We start from the raw sequence: 18512 nt of genomic DNA on the forward strand, positions 1-18512 counted from the left end.
AGACATGTAAGATATTTTATAAAGTATACTTTTAATTTGTTATGTATTTTAAGTGTTTATAAAAAAAGGGAACTTTGTAATTTCTTGCTTGATTTAGTATCATGAACAGTATTTCCTATAAACTAGACCTGCATTGTCATTTTTAATGGCTGCGAGAATTTGCATAATCCCTACTTTGGTTATTTAAGTGTTTCCAATTGTTCCCTATTTTTAACGACTGCAATTGATATCTCCAAATAGCTTTTTTTTTTTTTTTTTTAAACAGCAGAAAGAGCATTGAAACAAAGAAGGAATCCAGGGCATTTACTCAGCTACCTCATTATTTATTGAACACTTATTTATGCTGGGCACTGCATTAACTAGTAGCCGGGATAAGACAGGTTAAGGCAAGATCACTGTTAATTAACCTCCAGTCTCATGGAATATAGAAAGACAAGTGTCGAGGAACAGGAGGCGACAAAACGCTCACCCCTCTCTTCAAAGTTAATCTAGTTTAAGAGAAAGTTGCTGGGTCAGGGGCCAGGTGTATATATATTGATTAAAGTCTCTACACTTAATACTTGTTAGGTTCATCTGTAAAAAATATTAATCCACAACATCCACATTGCCCATTGTTTCAGGAGCTACACAGAGGGGAAAACCCAGACAGAGGCTTTAGCAGCTTCTCTTTCCAAGCAGAGAGGAAACCCTCTCCTCGGGCCTCCAGGGCCCCGCGCGTGCGCGGGAACAATCCCACCCACCGCCAGGGACCACCACCCGGCACTCCCGACTTTTCACCCCGTTCTCGGGTCCTACTACAAGCGGTCAAAAGCAAAACTTCCACCCGACTACTTCCACTTAGAGAAGCCAGCCTGGCTGAGTGTGGCTTTGAAGATCAAGTGCAAGGCTGCCTAGCACGGTGGTCAGTGAGGCTGGAAAATAAACTTTGTTACGTGTTAACTTGGTTGGAGCAAAGCGACTCTAGGCAGGATTTAGTTACGTTACAACTGCACAGTGTTTTGTATTTTTGTTGTTGTTTTAATAAAATCGTTTTAATTGACGAATAAGGAAGGAGGGCTATCTCAGGACTTGAAAACAATCATGCAGGATGGTTTCAGCAGGTGGCCAGCCTGGCGCATGAAGGCCTCCTCCCACTTCGTGTCGGTTTTGACTACGGTTTCCGCGGCGGCTGGAGGGGAAGCATCCTCCACGCTGCAAACTCGCATCAATGGGATTCCCCTCGTGGGAAATGCCCCCTCCTGGCGGACGTGCTCCCGGAGGGCCGAGCGCGTCGCCGCGCCCTCCGCCTCCGGGACGGGCGGGCGCGCGCGCGCGCGCTCCGCAGACTCTATCAAGATCCCGACTTGGCACCGCACTCCCTCCGCGCCCCGGGCTAAGCCGGCACCACCCGCCGCCCGCCGCCAGCCGCCGCGGGGGGCGGGCGCGGCGCGAGGGGAGGGGAAGGGGTTCTCGCGCGATTGGGCGAGGTTTCCGGTGTTGTGACTGAAACCCGTCAATATGGCGGCGGTCGGCCGCGGCCGCTCGCTGAAGAACCTCCGAATACGAGGTAAGTCGGCTGCGGCCCTCACCCCTCGCCGCCGGGCAACCGCCACCCCTGGCACTTGCCTACCCTTGGTCATGGGTGGGGGGAACGAGCCGGGGCGCTGGCCGGAGCCAGGGCTGCCTCCGCTGGCCTGGGAGCGAATCCTAATTGGGGCTATGTGTCTGTTTCGCGCAGGGCGGAATGACAGCGGCGAGGAGAACGTCCCGCTGGATCTGACCCGAGGTAACGCGGGGCGCCGCGGGCGCCGGCGAGGGCATCCTAGTGGGGAGGAGCCGGGGGCTCGGGGCCGTGGGCAGGGTCCGGCCCCGCACGGGACCCGCGGGGGTGCGGGAGGCAGAGCCCGAGCCCCGCCTGCCGGCCCGCGGGAGCCGAGCCGGGGGCAGTCTCCCCGGACCCATCCCCCTTCCCGGTGCCCGCTTTCCTCGCTCCGAGCCCTTCTCCGGGCCTCTGGGTGCTGCGGGGAGCACCGAGCGGGACTCGGCGGAGTCGCCGACCCTTTGGGTTCTCTAGACCCGCGGGGGAGCGTTGTCCTCCTGTCCCGGAGCTCGAGCAGCTGAATCCCAGGGGCGGCCGGAGGGAGGTAGAGGCTGTTATTTAGGTTGCCGGAGGACGTCTGAGGGAAGAGCGACCACATCCTGCCCTCCCCGTCCCCCAGCGCCGAAGCCGGACCTGCTCGGTCCTTGCTGACTGCGTGACTGTTTTTCTCTTTGCCCACTGCCCTGGGGGACCCGCAGCATTGATAACTCGGTAGTGAAACCTGGAGCCCGTGATTTCTGCGAAGTGTCTGGTGTACGCTGTATTTCCCTCTTGTATCCCTTTCCCGGGCCTCTGAGACTGTAGTTGGCAAAAGCCGGCCCCTCACCCTCGTTGCAGGTTCATTGTTTACCTTCTGCAGTGGCGATGGGTTTGTTTACACGTTCGGAACTGGGTAAACCCCTGCTATATTTTTAAGGACCCCAGCCGGCTACTGGCCAGTATATCTTCTATCAGTCACCGTACTGGAGTTTATTCGACAATATCTCGTTGAGCGTTTAGTAGTTATATACAAGGTTTCTCTTTTCTCTTCCACGGTAAACAAGATTTGGTCTATTGATTCTGAAGAAGTCGTGTTTCACACGGGCTGTAACTTAGCGTGTAACCTGGTTCAGCTGTATAGAATTCAGTTTCCTTTTTGAGATCTGAAAAGCACTTTAGGAAGTTTGAAAAAACGTCGTTTTAAACATTCTATATAAAATTAAAAAAAAATTTTTTAACCTACGTTCTACTTAACATAATGACTATTATCTACAGTATTTGTTAGATGTGGGCTCATTGTTGAGGATCATCTCTGTATTTAAAGCATAGCGCATTTTCTAATTTGTTTTATTTTGTGTATCATAATGTAAGATTACTGTTTTGTAAACTAAAAGCCTAGTTTTTATTTAGCTACAAGAGTACATTTTTGTAACAATATTTTATTCTGAAAGTTCTAGGACTTTGTCTCGGGTGAACTAGGTCCTTTTACAGGCAGAAGAGTTTCTAAAATAAAATAGGGCTTAAGTAATAGAAATGACAACTAATTAGATCACTAATGCACTAAATTAGAACATTTTTTCAGCAGATAGGGTTTGAATATTACTGTAGGGAGATGTAAAACTTTTGACTTGTGTAACTGTTTGGAAACTTGACTGTGTATAACACACATATGAAAAGTCTATATGCAATATATGTGGAAAAAGATTTTCTAGTAAATTTGCTAACAAAATAAGCAAAATTCCCACAGGGCTCAATTTAGCATTTGAGTTTTGTAGCAGATGTAGTTTTAGTGATTTATTTTATACATGCGCATATGTTTTAGATGGAGGTGAAAAGACCATTTATTAGATAGATCTTGGGTCTAATTTGTGTATTAAAGACCTGTTTGAATGTGGTGCTAGAAATAAGTTATAGTTGTGCTTTAAATTGACTTTACTGAGCTCCTATATATAGTGGTTTCTCTGGTTGGTGTCAAAATTTTGGGTAGTAAAAGAGCTTATGTACAAATTTGATACCTTTGGTTTACTCCAGTTTTACTCAAGTACACAGATAACTGTATATTTACTATTTAAAATACTATATTTCCTGAGAATTTAGTAAATACCTATGTCCTTAGGTGTTTCTGGGATAATACAAATAGTGCAGAAAATGCTATTTCTGCTTGCCCTGACAAGATGTATTTCAGTTTGGAATGAAATATACACAGCCAGTTGAATCTGATTGCAAAAGCAATATACAACTAGGAGTGAGAGGGCATTTGAGAACTGTGTTCCAGAGTCTTAAGGAAGTTTTGAAAAAGTAATCTGAGTTAGATTCATTGTATAGTGACTCTGTTGTTTGAGAAATTGCTATTCTGACAAACATTCATTGTTAGAAGAAGGCTTGTGGATCTAACATGAAGAAAGTTCATGAGGAATTAAACTTTAGTAATCATTTGAGAACTGTGGGGCAGTCTGGGTTGCAGCTGAAGGGCAGCTGTTTGTGGATTGGATTACGGCATGTTTTAGATAAAGTTTGGGTAACCAAAAAATTTTTTTTAACGCTAAGGCAGTGTTTGCTCTCATTCTCATTATTTTTATGTAACCTTTGAGAAATTCACTGTGTAGCTGTATAACAAAGTTCATTATAAAATAGAGGCCATGATCATTGTAATTCTTGAAGGAGCTATCAATGTGTAGTATAAAGTCAAATAGTTCTGAGTTGTAATCTCAGCTGTGATACATAATAGGTGATTTGGGGCAGGTTATTTGACCTTGATTAACTCTTGGTTTCTTCAGCTCAAAAAAAAAAAAAGAGATTAATTTCAGGTTATTCTTGAAGGTTGTTAAGAATGTGATAAGTAAATGAGCTAGGTCATATAGTACTCAGCATGGGTGGTAGTACTTTGTGAGTGATGTTACCTAAATGTTAGTTGCTTTCCTAAACTATGAAATCAAAATTATTTATATCACATTTAAAATATTTCAGACGATTGTTTTGAATATTATAAACTTTTAATAAGGAATTATGGTAGTGAAGCTTTCTTTTTTTGAGACATACAGTTAATTGGGTATAGTCTTTCTGAACTAGAGTTCTTTTTATTTTTTTTAATTTATTAAGAAAAGCTTCAAAATGTATAAAGTATATGTGAATGTATGAATATAATAAATATAAGGAGCTCTTATATGTCCCCCATCATTTAGTTTCCTCGTGCCCCCACCCCAACTGTGATCATTTTTTTCTTCCAGTTTTACTGAGACGTAATTGACATACAGCACTGTATAAGTTCTTGAATGTAACAACTGTAAAAAAAAAAAAAAACAAAAACAAAAAACTGTAACATTACCAGAATTAGGCCTAAGCAAGGAACAATCTGTTATATGTACTTAAGAAAAAATGTGATATTTTCTTTAACAGAACCTTAGAATTTTTCTCCCAGACTCCAGAAAATTTCTTAGTAATAAGACGTGGCCAGCCTTGCAAGCTTCTTTAAGCCCAGGAGAGGCTTAAGGTTCTTTGGTTTTCATATTGATGTTAGTGCTATGGTTTATACGAAAGTGCTTTAATTAAAAATTGTTTTTGGATTAATTTTGATGTAGTTCAGGAACTTCATTGTAGGAGATCCTATAGTTGATATATTGGTGATTGTTGCTTTAAGTTTTGTTCAGACAACTACTGTACTGAATCATGAAAGTCCGTGATACTTGCTATTGGTATCATTAAATACTCTCTCTGTTTTGCATGCCAGTTTAGTTTGAAACCAAAATGCTTCCCTTAACCACTTCCACTGCAAGGATAGTCTGTTTTTTTTTATCAGTCCACTAGTACATCTCTTCTTGGTACTGAATAACTTGAAGAGAGACAGAATATTCTTCCTGTGTAAGCCCTTCCTAGTATAATTTAATTATTGTGTTCAAGGTGAATTCCAGGGACATGGAAACGTGTATATTCAAATATAACTGTTAGAATATAATTTATTTTTAAGTATTGAGTTTTGTATTTTTTGACTGTCCAATCCTTTTACTTTTCCATTAGTAGGAATAAAAAGATTGACTGTCTTAGCTGCTGTTTAATAGCTAGGAAAGTAGGAAGGTTATCTGAATGATGCAGATTTGAACACTTAATTTTTTGTTTTGTGATTCCTTCTAGTCAAGAGATTGCTCATGTTGTTTAATCCCTTACTTCAGTTAGACAAAACAAACATTGACTGCTTTTTATATAAGAAATGCTGAATTAAGTGCTGGAGGAGTAAAGATGAGGAAGATGTTACTCCCTTTTTAGGAGTTTACTGGAACAGACATAAAGAAGTGATTGCGATACGGAACAATAAACTGAGTAATCAAACTGTACAAGGAACAGAAGTAGCCTAGAGGAGAGAATGATTAACTCTGGTGGGTAGAGAATCAGGCAGCTTCACAGAGGGCTTGACGTCTTATAAGAATTGTGGACATAGTGGAAGGAAATGTGGGCTCTCAAGAGAATATACCACACCTTGGGAAAGGTAAAGTCTGTAGGCAGAGGAGCTGCTCTGGAGGCCCCTGGTAGAATCTAAGAGATCATGGGACACTAGACCGGGGTATTGGAGACAGAAATGAAGTTGAATATATATTGGAATGGAGGAACCAACTAATTTGTTTTCTCCAGATTCTAAACTGACTTTGGAATCCTCGTACTCTGCGCAGAGAACAGTTATTTCTTTATTAGGATGACAGAGGCTGTCTAATGTGAATCCCCTTGTCTTCTCCCCTTTGTATTTCACCTATACTTACCTTCTGTTTTCCCGAGTCGGAGGATAAATCATCTCTGTTCATTTCCAAGGCTAAACTGGAAAGGAATTTTATGCTCCTAATTCTGTTTCCCCTAAGATTCTTTGTAGAACTAAGATTTCTTGCTTCTTCATTTCTTCCTTCTTTTGGCTCAGTTTTCTCGTGTTCAGCATTTGTTGTTGTATTCATATGGAGCAGGTACTTTGCTAAGCGTGGAATGATGGTGAGACGAGTAGAATGATAAGGACAAAGATTTCAAAACAGTTATTTTTTTGTAGGCTCTACACACAGTTTTCTTCCTTAACTCCTTTAGTCTTGTAAACACAGCTCTCCCCCTGTACTTAAAATAGTTTCTTAAGGGATGCTAGTAACCTCATGCAAAATTCATTGGTATTTTTAAGTTCCCCATTCTATTATTAGGACTACTTACTGTATTAGTAGTTTTGTTCCAGGCACTAAAACATTATTTTTCTTAATCTTCGATAACTCTTTGAGGTACTCCTATTATCCGTATTTTACAGTTGAAGGTATAGGCTTTCAAAATCTAACAGACTGAAACTCAGAAAGGTAAGTTATTCAGCCAGGGTCACAGGGCTAGTGAGTGACTAACTGCAGATCATGCACTTGTAGCTACTACACTATTGCTATTCTTAAAACTCCTGGTTCTTTTCCTACCTCTCCTTCTCTGTTTGCTGGCTGGACTTCCAGCTCCTTAAGCAAGTGTGCCCTAAGGTTCTGTCCTTGATTTTCTTGTCTGCCCTCTTATTGATGCTAGCTCCCTGAGCACCCTTTTCACTCATGGATTCAAGAATCCATGAATTGAGATGGTTACAGTAATTACATTTTTATTCATACTTTCTCTTCTAAGCTTGCAAAACATATTAGCATGTATGTCTGGTAATCATCTCAGAGTTGTGGTTTATAAAATTTTGCACTCCAACACATACCCACTTTTCACTTTCTAGGTACCACCACCGTCCTCTGTTATTCAAGCTAGAGACCTATTGCTCATCTTCTTGGTTCATTTGCCACGTTTCCCCAGTTTGCCTCTGAAATCTCTCTCTCCTTCTATTCTCATTGTCATTGGTCTAGTTCACATCCTCATTATCTCATTTGGATGACAGTAAAATTTTTTTTCTCTTTTTTTCACTCCCTCTGCTATATGATTGCCTGAAATCTGGAACTGATCTCATTCCCTTACATAAAACAAAACAAAACCAACAACAACAAAAACAAACAAAAAACTGTATACACACACTTTACAGGTTTCATTTTTTGCTCACAGAATAAAGTCCAAATTTCCTAGCTTGGCATTGAAGGCCTTTTATGATTTATTCTAGAAGTATTTTCTTCTGTACTATCTTAACCATACTATTCTAAATCAGTCTGCCTCTCCACATAGTTCACTTGTGTAACGCACTTCCTCCCTTCTTTTCACACAGTGATTTTCAAAGGGGGTTGGGGAGAATTTGCTAGCCTAAAGTACCTACCTCCCCATTCCTGTTCTTTCCCCTTGGAGATTGTGTTATGCCCGTGATTGAGAATCCCTGCTTTAGTCAAAGACGACTGTTTGTTCTTCCTTGCACATGGCATGCAGTGTCTATTTACTTTTCTTTGCATAGGTTGTTTTCTCTGCCAAGAATTCCATTTTCAGCACTCTTTAGAGAAATCCTAATTCTTTAAGGTCTAGGTCATATGCCACTTCTGGGAAAATCCTTCCTTATCATCCCAGTGGGAATTCATTGCTTCCTCCTCTACTTTTCCACATTTTTTGTTTATTACTTTGTAAATATCACTTACCATTGCCTATTTAAGTTCCTTGTTCACTACTTCTCTCACTAGAATTTAAGCTTCTTCCCCAGCATATATCATATAATAATAACCGAGACATTTATTGTAAGGAGGGATGGAGAGAGAGATGAGAAAAGGAGCACAGTATTAAGGAGAGTAGAAGTAAAAGAGTATTTTAAGTTTGCAAACTTGAGGGACAATGAAAGCGATGGTGCCAAGAAATGGAGAAATCATTTTGGAAGAGATGATAATGTGTTCAGCTTTTCACTTTGAGTTTCAGATGATTGACTCTGTCAGAGATGTGTAAGAGGTAGTGAATGCTGCAGTGGATGTTTTTGTAGTTGTTCTTGTGATCAGATTGTTCTCTGCTTTAGGGCCTTGAGAGAGGGAAGAATGTAAATGGAGGAAGAGCTGAAGATCTGAATGTTAGAGGATAAGCTGATTAGAGTATGTGTCACAACATAGGAATCAATAAGAAGAAAGGGGCGAAAAACAGAGAAGAAAGTTAAAAATTAGTAAGATTGTGATCTTTGAAGCCAAGTGGAGAATTTGGGGTTGAAGAGGTTGAGAGGCATAGCACTGAAGTTGGGTTCTGGAGAACTCAGTTCTTCTCTTCTTTAATCTGAGGATGATCTTGGCATGCTACTTTCTCTGGGCTTCAGTTTCCTGATCTCTGAAATGCGTACTACTTTCCATGCGTAGCACTTTCACCATCAGTCTTTGTGATTCTCAGATATCACGATGTTTCTGGGATATTGAAAGGTTAAAGAGAGAGCCTTGTTAAATCTCTTGTTAAGTTACTGTGAGAAGGATTCCCATAAACAGCAATGAATACATGTAGCAGTATGGTGTTTCATAGCACTTTAAATGTAAATTATAGTCAACTCTCAATTTCCTTGTAAGTGATCATCTGCAGTGACTTGCTACCTCCTCCCCCTCTCAGGTCTCAGGCTACTGAAATAGGGCTGTGAAAAGCACAGTGGGGTCAGTGACTGGTTTGCGTGCCTGTGTATCTGTACTTCTATTACAAGCTAAATACAGTCCACTCTCAGTTACCTACACTTAAGAAAAAGGTGAATAATGGTGGAAGATTGCTAAATATAATCTCAATAGCATTATTTATATGTGGTTTGGGAAGATTTTATATTTTTTCCTCCCCTACAGTAGATTGATGTATCTTTCATTTGAATTATTAGCATCAATTTTTATTTCCTAAGCAAATACTCTTAGAATAGTGGATGTAAACTGGCTAAAATATTTATTAGGTAATCCAAATATGAATAGTTGAGAGTTGACTGTTAATGCTTTTTGGATCATCCATTGTTTTGTATTATCTGTGCTTTTTTGTTAGTGTGGCCAGGTTAAAGCTGAATAGCTACTTTTAAATTATATCACTATGATGAATGTACTTACAAGACTATATAGATGCCAAACTAAATTGAAAATAATTGTGTAAAACTAGCTGAATATAACATTCATGTGTTCAGAGTCATAGGGTTGAAAGAGAACCTAAACCTAAGTACCTTCTTAAAATTCCTGTTACAAAGTCCTCTAGCCATACAGATTGCATAAACTGAGCAATGTGCCTGGTAATGATGAAATTTATATATAATATAATAAAATTGAGGATGTGCCAGGGCTTCAAACATGCCTGTTCAAGGAGTCAGTTGAGTTCAGTAAGCAGTATAGAAGAGCTTTTTAACCTTAATTACCTGGATTTTAAAGAATCTGGCTCCTTCAATTACTCTGCCATTTTTTTAATCCCAAAATGTTGAAGAATTTGGATTTGTAGTGGCTTGTTAATATCAAGACAGCATATTTTTAGTATATTATCAGGTTAGTAAGTGTTAATGTGAATCAGGAAGGCATAATTCTTGGCTTTAAGGAGTTTTATATTTGGGATATACGTGTAACAGGGCATAGTATTTGAAGCACCTGCCAGTTATCTTTATAAAGGAGTCATAAGCCAGAGGAATTCAGAAAAAAATGGGAGATAGGTAAGGAATGACCTAGAGGAGAGTCCTCATAGAAGTGTTGACATCTGTTAGGACCTTTGCATAAAAGTGTAGTATTTGAATAGTTAGAGCCCTGGATCAGTGTTTTAAAAATCATGCGTAATTTTGTGAATTAACATGTTCCTGGCATATTATTCAGTATTTGAAGATAATGTTGAGAAAAAGTTGATGATGAGTTCTGTATATAAATCTCTTAACTATTGAAGGCTGATTGTATTTTGGGCTAGGGCTTTTCAAACCTTTGAAGGTAGTGCTGGACTGGACTGAGAGATTTTAGGCATATTGTGAAGTAATTGTGTGCTTCTGATTAAGAGTGTATAGATGCTTGGCTGCATTCCAAACCCAAGCATAAATGATTTTTTTCTTTCATTGTTTTGTAGTATATGTGTCTCCTCTCCCCGTTATTAATATTGCATGTTCAAAGGGCTCTATAAATTTGTATCAAACTTATTTCTAGATGTGTGCAATTTGGAAATAGAGACTATAAGTGGGATGAGTAGTGTTTTTGTTATTTTCCATGCTAAAATGACCGTATTTTCTGATTTCAAAATTTAAACATGTGGCCTGACAGTTTATATTTGAGAGAGAATATTTGAAATTAAGCTTATCCTGAAAAACATGCACTGTTTCATTGCCAAATCCAGACACCCTACCCTCTAGTTATTTGGGTAAAGGATAAACAGTGTTTGGGGAAATTAACACTCTATTAAAGGAGCAAAACAAGAGTTGAATTGCCACTTGCAGGGATTTTAGTAATCTTGTTCAGAACCCAGTGTAATTTCACATGTTTCTTATAATGAATAAATAGTGAAGAAACACAGAAGCTGTAAACAAAGAAGATTGCCAAGTAATTTACTTTTAGTTGCTAAGAAGAAACAACTTGCCAGATGAAAGTGTATTTTAACTGTTTTTAGATGTGTGTACATATATATTTTTATCAATAGTTTCATACTTTGAGAAATCACATCTTAAAATAGTATTGCTAGTTATTTCCATGCTTAATGTTCATCCCTATAAAACTTTTAATTGCCCTGGTTTTTTTTCCACTCATAATTCTGTATAATACACTCCCTAACCTTCACCACACCACCATCACCACAACCCCTTCCCCCAAGAAAAATGAGAAAAAGAAAAACTGACGGGAATAGAGTTGCAGAAAAAGTGAGAAGACTCCAGGTTGGAGGTAGGTGAGCTGTGAACTTGAACCTTTAGCTATACAGCAGTATCTGGGGTGGCAAGTGGAATATTGTGGAAAGTTTTATTTAACACGTGTTGTAGGTAAGATTTTAATCATATCTGTCACATAACATTCGTATAAAATCATGGTAATGGGATATTTGAATACAGATAGCTATTTCCTATCTTGTTTATTTAGAGTGACATGTGGTTTTACTTTATATGTTGTAATTTCTAATGGTATTTTCGAATGTCATAACTTGGTATAAAGCAGGTCGGATTAATTCTTATGTTGTAGAAGATTTCGTATGTCATGTAAGAATAATTCTTAACGTAAGAGTTTATAACTTTTTAATGAGTTAAAAAGTTATAATTTTAGATTAGTGTAGTCTTAAAAAAGTTTAAATCACTTCTTATTTTTAATAAACCTTAAAATAGACCTTTTCTCCTTTGTCACGGGAGAATTCAGTGTTGTGTGTTCATGTTTCAACATTGTTTTGAATATATAAGTGTATACTGTTTTACCTAGCGTAACGGAAGAAATTTTTCAAAATGCTGGTTAGTTTTCAAAAGGAAATAAAAAGATTAAGAGATTTGGATAAACTATGGCAGTTGCCTTTTGCTATGTTATTGTTTCTTGTAATAGTTATTTTGTTTTGTTAAAAAAGTTTAGATTTAATTTTTGAGTCCTAGGAAAAATTTTTTACTTATATCGGTGATTGTGTCTCTATTATAAAAGTACCACAGGAAAAAGTGTAACTATTTTTAAAGTAAGTAACAATATTACCACTAAATATTCACTGGGGGTACTTGAATATGAGTAGATTTGGGACAGATGTGTGTGTATAAATATTATTTCTATTTTTAAGCATATATGGAAGCTACTTTAAAAATTATGTTTTTAGTTTTACTGTGCTGTAAAATACAAACTGTATAACTGGACTTATTAACACTATATGGAAAATAGGGATAATTAGGTTGTGATTATGAGGAATTAAGGGGCTCTGCTGTCAGTAACATATACTAACTGTAGTGAATAAACTTGGTGATGATACATACTTTGAATTTTTATTGGTATCTTTTGGAGTGCTTGATTTTGCATCCTGGTTGTTTTCCAGATAGGTAATTGCTTCATAGCATAGTTCAAGGTAGGTGAGGTATGACTCGACAAAGTTGTTATATATGTCTACAATATGGATAGTAGGATTATATGTATAAAGATAGATATAGGGTACTAATATGGACAAAATAACATTTAATAACATGCTACCTGCATGATACATTAACACAGTCTAACACTGTAACTAAGGGCCTGAGCTTTGGAACCAGATAGATGTGGATTTGAATCTGGATTTGAATCTTGACCTTGCCTCTTAGAATTTTTTGACTCTGGACAAGCTGCCTTTTCTAATTTATTTATTTATTTATTTATGTTATTTTTGGCTGTGTTGGGTCTTTGTTGCTGCGTGCGGGCTTTCTTTAGTTGCGGTGAGCGGGGGCTACTCTTCGTTGCGGTGCGTGGGCTTCTCATTGCGGTGGCTTCTCTTGTTGCAGAGCACGGGCTCTGGGCACGCAGGCTTCAGTAGTTGTGGCACGCGGGCTCAGTAGCTGTGCCTTGCGGGCTCTAGAGCGCAGGCTGGGTAGTTGTGGCACATGGGCTTAGTTGCTCCGTGGCATGTGGGGGTCGTCTGTGACCAGGGCTCAAACCCATGTCCCCTGCATTGGCAGGTGGGTTCTCAACCCCTGCGCCACCAGGGAAGCCCAAGTTAAAGTTATTTTAATCCAAGTCTGCTTATGTGTGTTAGGTATGTCATGATGTGTATGGATTTTTTTTCATTTGGTTGGGCAGTGGATTTATATGAGTGGTTAGAGTTTGGAATAATTACACTAATTCCAACTTAAAACATTTAAAATCATTTTCTGAATATCTGTTTTTTCCTCTTTAGCCTGACCTTTTAATGTTTTAGCCATGAAAACATCTAGATAGGTGAATTTTTTTTTTCTTGAATTTTTTTCATAATGACTATTTAAAGAAAAATTATAGATAAATCACCGTAAAGAGTTCAAAGCTACCAGTTAGAAAGTTGGAAAAACTAGAATTCCAATCCAATAAAAGTCTTGTGTTGACCTAATTAAATTGGTGGAATGGTTACAGAAATTGGCTTAGTATTTCTATGGAGAAAAAGGGAGGATGGTAAACAGTTCTTGGTCTTCACTGCAATAATCTCATGTGGAAGACATCATTAATAGTTTTAAAGTGTCTTCGTGTGATTGTTTCTCCATCTTACCCTTGTTTTTTTCAATTTCTCTCATCGATTTGTATTTCTCTTATTCTATTTCTAGTCTTCTGGTGACTCTTCACATTTTTCTTTTCCCGTACTTGATAGTGTTTTATATTCCTTGATTTAAAATAAATTTTAATTGTCAAGTTTTTTTTTTTAATTAATTCTTCATTGAATTTTAGGTTTTTGTCTCTGAGTCGGTGATGCTTTGTTAGAAAAAGATTCCACTGCCCATCTCTTGGTATGCATATCCCGAAGAACTTAGAACTGAATATTGCATAGGAAATTGATTAAATACTTGACAGCAACTTGGCAACATGTGCTTAGCATAGATGAGTAAAATAAAGAGCATTTTACTTATTTCAATATGCAAAAGCAAGAGTAAATATGAAAGTGAAACAAAAATATTCAACTATACTGAAGGTGAAGAAGTTTTGATGAAGTGCATTTTCTAAATGTTGGTAATTTTAAAGATATTAGTATTCACTCCATTTAAAATATTTTTATGCATCTACTCTTTGGAATTATGGAAAACAATGACTGGAATTCCCTGAAGGTGGGAACATTTAATAACCTTGGAATATCCTTGTTGATTCTGAGTCTAGACTGTTCAGTTCACTGAACAGATCTAAACTGAGTGTGGATTATTAGCTCCCAAAAGAATACTTGTTTTGGGACTTCCCTGGTGGTGCAGTGCTGAAGAATCCGCCTGCCAATACACGGGACACGGGTTTGAGCCCTGGTCCGGGAAGATCCCACATGCTGCGGACCAACTAAGCCTGTGCACCACAACTACTGAGCGTACGCTCTAGAGCCCGTGAGCCACAACTACTGAGCCCATGTGCTGCAAATACTGAAGCCCGTGCACCTGGAGCCCGTGCTCTGCAATAAGAGAAGCCACCACAATGAGAAGCCTGCACACTGCAACAAAGCATAGCCCCCATTCTCCACAACTAGAGAAAGCCCATGCGTAGCAGCGAAGACCCAACACAGCCAAAAAAAAGAAAGAAAGAATACGTGTTTTTAGTGGTGAATTTTGAGTGAGGGCTTGTTTGATTGTATTAGGAATGGTAAAATGCGGTAAATCTATATTTTGCACCATCTTTTTCAGGATTATATTAGTTATTGCTCTTGTTACCTACTGGTACATGAATTTTTTCCCAAATTATTTTAAATGATTTTTTCCTAGCCTAGAGCTGAACTAGTGTGGTAATTTTTTGCTGTCTACCATGATCAGGACTTGGTCTAAAATGATATTTTGATTATCAGAACATTTCAAATTGTGTGAAGGATTTATCACATGATGTGTTGTTTTAGCAGGCAATCTAGAAATTACATACTTCGAAGTAAATGTTTTCCTTCTAAGCAGTCCTCTTGGAAGGGCATGTACTTGTTCTAGTGGTGATGTCACTGTTCAAAACATTTTAAAAATTCTGCTTCTGAAGATTATTAAAGCTTAAAATTTAGACTTTTAAATTGGTATTTGGTTTGTCCTTTGGGATGAATTGGAGTTCAGGAAACAGTTAAATATAAGTTGGACTCAAATGTAGTGGGAATTCATTAACTCAGTGATTTATTCACTCATTAATTTGAAAAGAATTCATCGAGCATCTGCTGTATTTTAGCACTGTACTGGAATATGTGTGAGAAGATAATTTTTCTAAAAAGTATACAACCACTATATGTGATGACTGCCATTATAATCTAGTCCCTGGCTTCCTCACAACCGTTGTCATTTCCTAACTCTTTTCCTTTTGTTCACTATATTTGGCAAAACAGCCTCCTTTTTTTTCATTCCTACTCTTATTCTCTTTTTAGGGCCTTCGTACTTCTGTTACATTCTGTCTAGATTATTCTTCCCCTAATCTTGGGAGGCTTGCTCCCTCACTTTATTTAACTCTGTTCAAATATCACTTTATCAGAGAGGCCTTCTCTGATCATCTTATCTAAAGTAGCCCTCATCTCCATCACTTTCTATTCTTTTTTTTTTCTTTCGGTACGTGTGCCTCTCACTGTTGTGGCCTCTCCTGTTGCGGAGCACAGGCTCCGGACGCGCAGGCTCAACGGCCATGGCTCACGGGCCTAGCCGCTCCGCGGCATGTGGGATCTTCCCGGACCGGGGCACGAACCCATGTCCCCTGCATTGGCAGGCGGACTCTCAACCACTGCGCCACCAGGGAAGCCCACTTTCTATTCTTTTGTATTGTTTTCTTCTGTAGCCCTTGTCACTGCTGCCAATTACAGTATTGTTTGTCTGTCTCCCTGGAATGTAAGTTTTGTGAGGACAAGCACTTTGTGTTGTTCACCATTGTATCCCCAGAGCCTAGAACAGCTCCAGCACATTATATGTGCTTGGTAAGTCTTTATTGGCTGAATAAATGACCATCAAATTTGTGTTTAGCTTGAGGGCTCCAGGCCCATTTTTTCATGGCTTACTCAACATCTTAACAATGTAGTCATGTATTTCAAGCTTTCTGTGTTTCATACTTAACTAATTATCTTAGTATTCTAAAAATCTTTCTATATTTTCCATTTGGGTTTTAAGAGAATTACTTTAATGGGGCCATGTCACCCAGGAGGACACCCAGGAGACATTCTAGCCTCATTCTTTGTCCTTATTCTACACATCAAATCTGTGACCAGATAATAATGATTTTATCTCTGAAATACTGGTAAAATCTTTTTTCCATTTCTGTTGCCATGCCATTCTTGAGGCCTCATTTTCTTTCTTGGGTGATTGCATTGGCTTCATAACTACTATCCCTGTTCTAGTTCTATCCTTTCCCAATCTACTCTCTTCACTCTAGCTAGAAACACATTTTCTACAAAGTTAATCTTAATTTCCTCAGCTGGGTGGAACATCTTCCTTCTTTGGGCTTCTATAGTATATTGTATGTTACCTTTCTTGTAATATTGTAATAATATGTTCACTCCTGCCTCCCTCAGTCATAGTTGACAGATATTTATTTACCTTAACTGTGTGCTGGGTACTGTTCTTTTGCTGGTGATTCAGTGGTGAAAAACATTGAATATTTCCCCTGAGGAGTTTATGTTCTAGTAAGGAGAACACAGACAGTAAACAGGTGAACACAGAATTTTAAGTATGAATAAATGCTCTGAATAATGTAAAATTGGAGTATGTGAAAGAGAGTTGATAGGTGGTTAGGGGGTTGGTCAGAGAAAACTTCTCTGAGGCAGTGATATTTAGTTGATCCAGGACTAATGGGGAGGCACCAAGTGAAGAAGTAGGGGGAAAGTCTTCAACAGGTAGAAGGAACATAAAATATTGATCCAAAGGCCCAGAGATAGGAAAGAACCAGAGAAAGAAAGCGCTTGAGGAGAGGAAGAGTGGAGGATGTGAGACTAGAAGAGGTAGGCAAGAAATAGTATCGTTGAAGTATAAGTATTACATGAGAAAATTTGTTCAAAGACCCTAGTATAGTGTCGGTAAGTGCTAGGGTGAAAACCCAGAAGGCAAATGTTATTAAATAAATAATAGTGATTTATCCATTCTTTTAATCATGGACATTTGGTTCTAGTTTTTTGCTCTTATAAACAATGATTTTATATATGGTCTTGTACATGAATCCTGGTACTCATACGTAAGTTACTCTAGGTTATATAACTTGGTGTAGAATTACTGCTTATATGAAAAAATATATGTATATCATAGTAGCAATATGTAAGAGTTGCTCTTGATCCATACTTTTGTCAACACTTGGGATTATCAGACTTTCATTAAAAATATTCTATTATGAAAAATTTCAAACATACACAGAGAAAAAAATATAAGGAACCCTCATGTACGCCTTATCCTACTTCAACTATCGTAAACATATGGGGCAGTCTTACCTCATGTGTAAATCTTCCTCCTCCCTTTGTGGATAATTTTAAAGCAAATCCTAGGCAAGTATTATTTAATTTGTAAATACATCAGTGTGTATTTCTAAAGGATAAGGACTTTTAAATATATAACTGTAATACTATTAGCACAACTAAGTAAATTAACAATGATTTCTTTATATCATCTAGTATTTAGTGTTCAAATTTTCCTGATTGTCTTACAGATATCATTTTGAGTCAGGATTCATACACAAGGTTCACACACTTTTAATTTAATTTTTTGAATATGTCTGTCATATTGCTTCTCTTTCTGTGTAATCTGTCTTTTCAGTCTGTAGTATTTCTTTTGCTTTGGTCTGAAACATCTTGAATAAAATGTGTTTAGATGGTTATTTGTCCTACTTTGAAATTCATTGGGCATCCTGATTCTAAGTATTTTTCATGTTTTTGAACAATTTTGAAAAATTCTCAGTCTGACTTTTTGAGTAGTGCATCTCCTGCATTTTTTCTTGTTTAGGAATTCTTATTAAATGCATGTTAGACTTTCTCATTATCTTTCTTGTTTTTTAAATTTTTTCATGTATTTTGTCTCCTTTTTTCTTGGGGATCATGTTATAATACCTTCAGATGTATCTTTCAGTTCATTAGTTCTCCCCACAGCTGTGTTTATTCTGTTTATCCCCCCAATGAGTTTTTTAAATTTCAATCATGCTATTTTTATTTCAAGAAGTTCTGCTTGGATGTTTGTAAATTTTGAATCATATTTTCAGTCCTTTCTTTCCTTTAAACCAGAAGCTTGCAAGTTATGGCCTGCAAATTTTGCAAGTAAGGCTTACAGATGCTGCATTTGTAAATAGTTTTATTGAGACATAGCTGTGCTCATTTAAGTATTGCCTACAGCTGCTTTGGTGCTACGGCTACTGAGTTTAGTTGCGAAAGAGACCTTATACCTTTCAAAGCCTGAAATACTTAGTCTGACCCTTAATGGAACAAGTTTGCCAAACTCCCTGCTTTAGATATATAAAACATAATTATTTCATTGTTTGTATTATGTATATGGTACTTCTAATATTTACAGTCTTTTAAGATTTTTTTGTTTATT

The 18512-nt window shown here is 38.1% G+C and overlaps 1 protein-coding gene across 5 annotated transcripts in view; it reads left to right on the forward strand.

Annotated features, from left to right (window-relative positions):
- The first annotated feature begins 1420 nt into the window (after positions 1 to 1420).
- Positions 1421 to 18512, forward strand: part of RICTOR (RPTOR independent companion of MTOR complex 2) — a 127834-nt gene continuing 110742 nt past the window's right edge. For 3 of the 5 annotated variants that reach the window (XM_004265976.4, XM_004265977.4, XM_012531637.3), the window contains exons 1-2: positions 1422 to 1546; positions 1718 to 1765. In XM_004265976.4, coding sequence (XP_004266024.1) covers positions 1498 to 1546; positions 1718 to 1765 — 97 coding nt within the window. In that variant the 5' untranslated portion in view covers positions 1422 to 1497. Of the gene's footprint in view, positions 1547 to 1717; positions 1766 to 18512 lie in introns of all 5 variants that reach the window. The other 2 variants (XM_033421235.2, XM_033421234.2) reach the window with 1 other exon arrangement.

This window comes from Orcinus orca, chromosome 3 (genome assembly GCF_937001465.1).
Source record: "Orcinus orca chromosome 3, mOrcOrc1.1, whole genome shotgun sequence".
Taxonomy (NCBI): Eukaryota; Metazoa; Chordata; class Mammalia; order Artiodactyla; family Delphinidae; genus Orcinus; species Orcinus orca.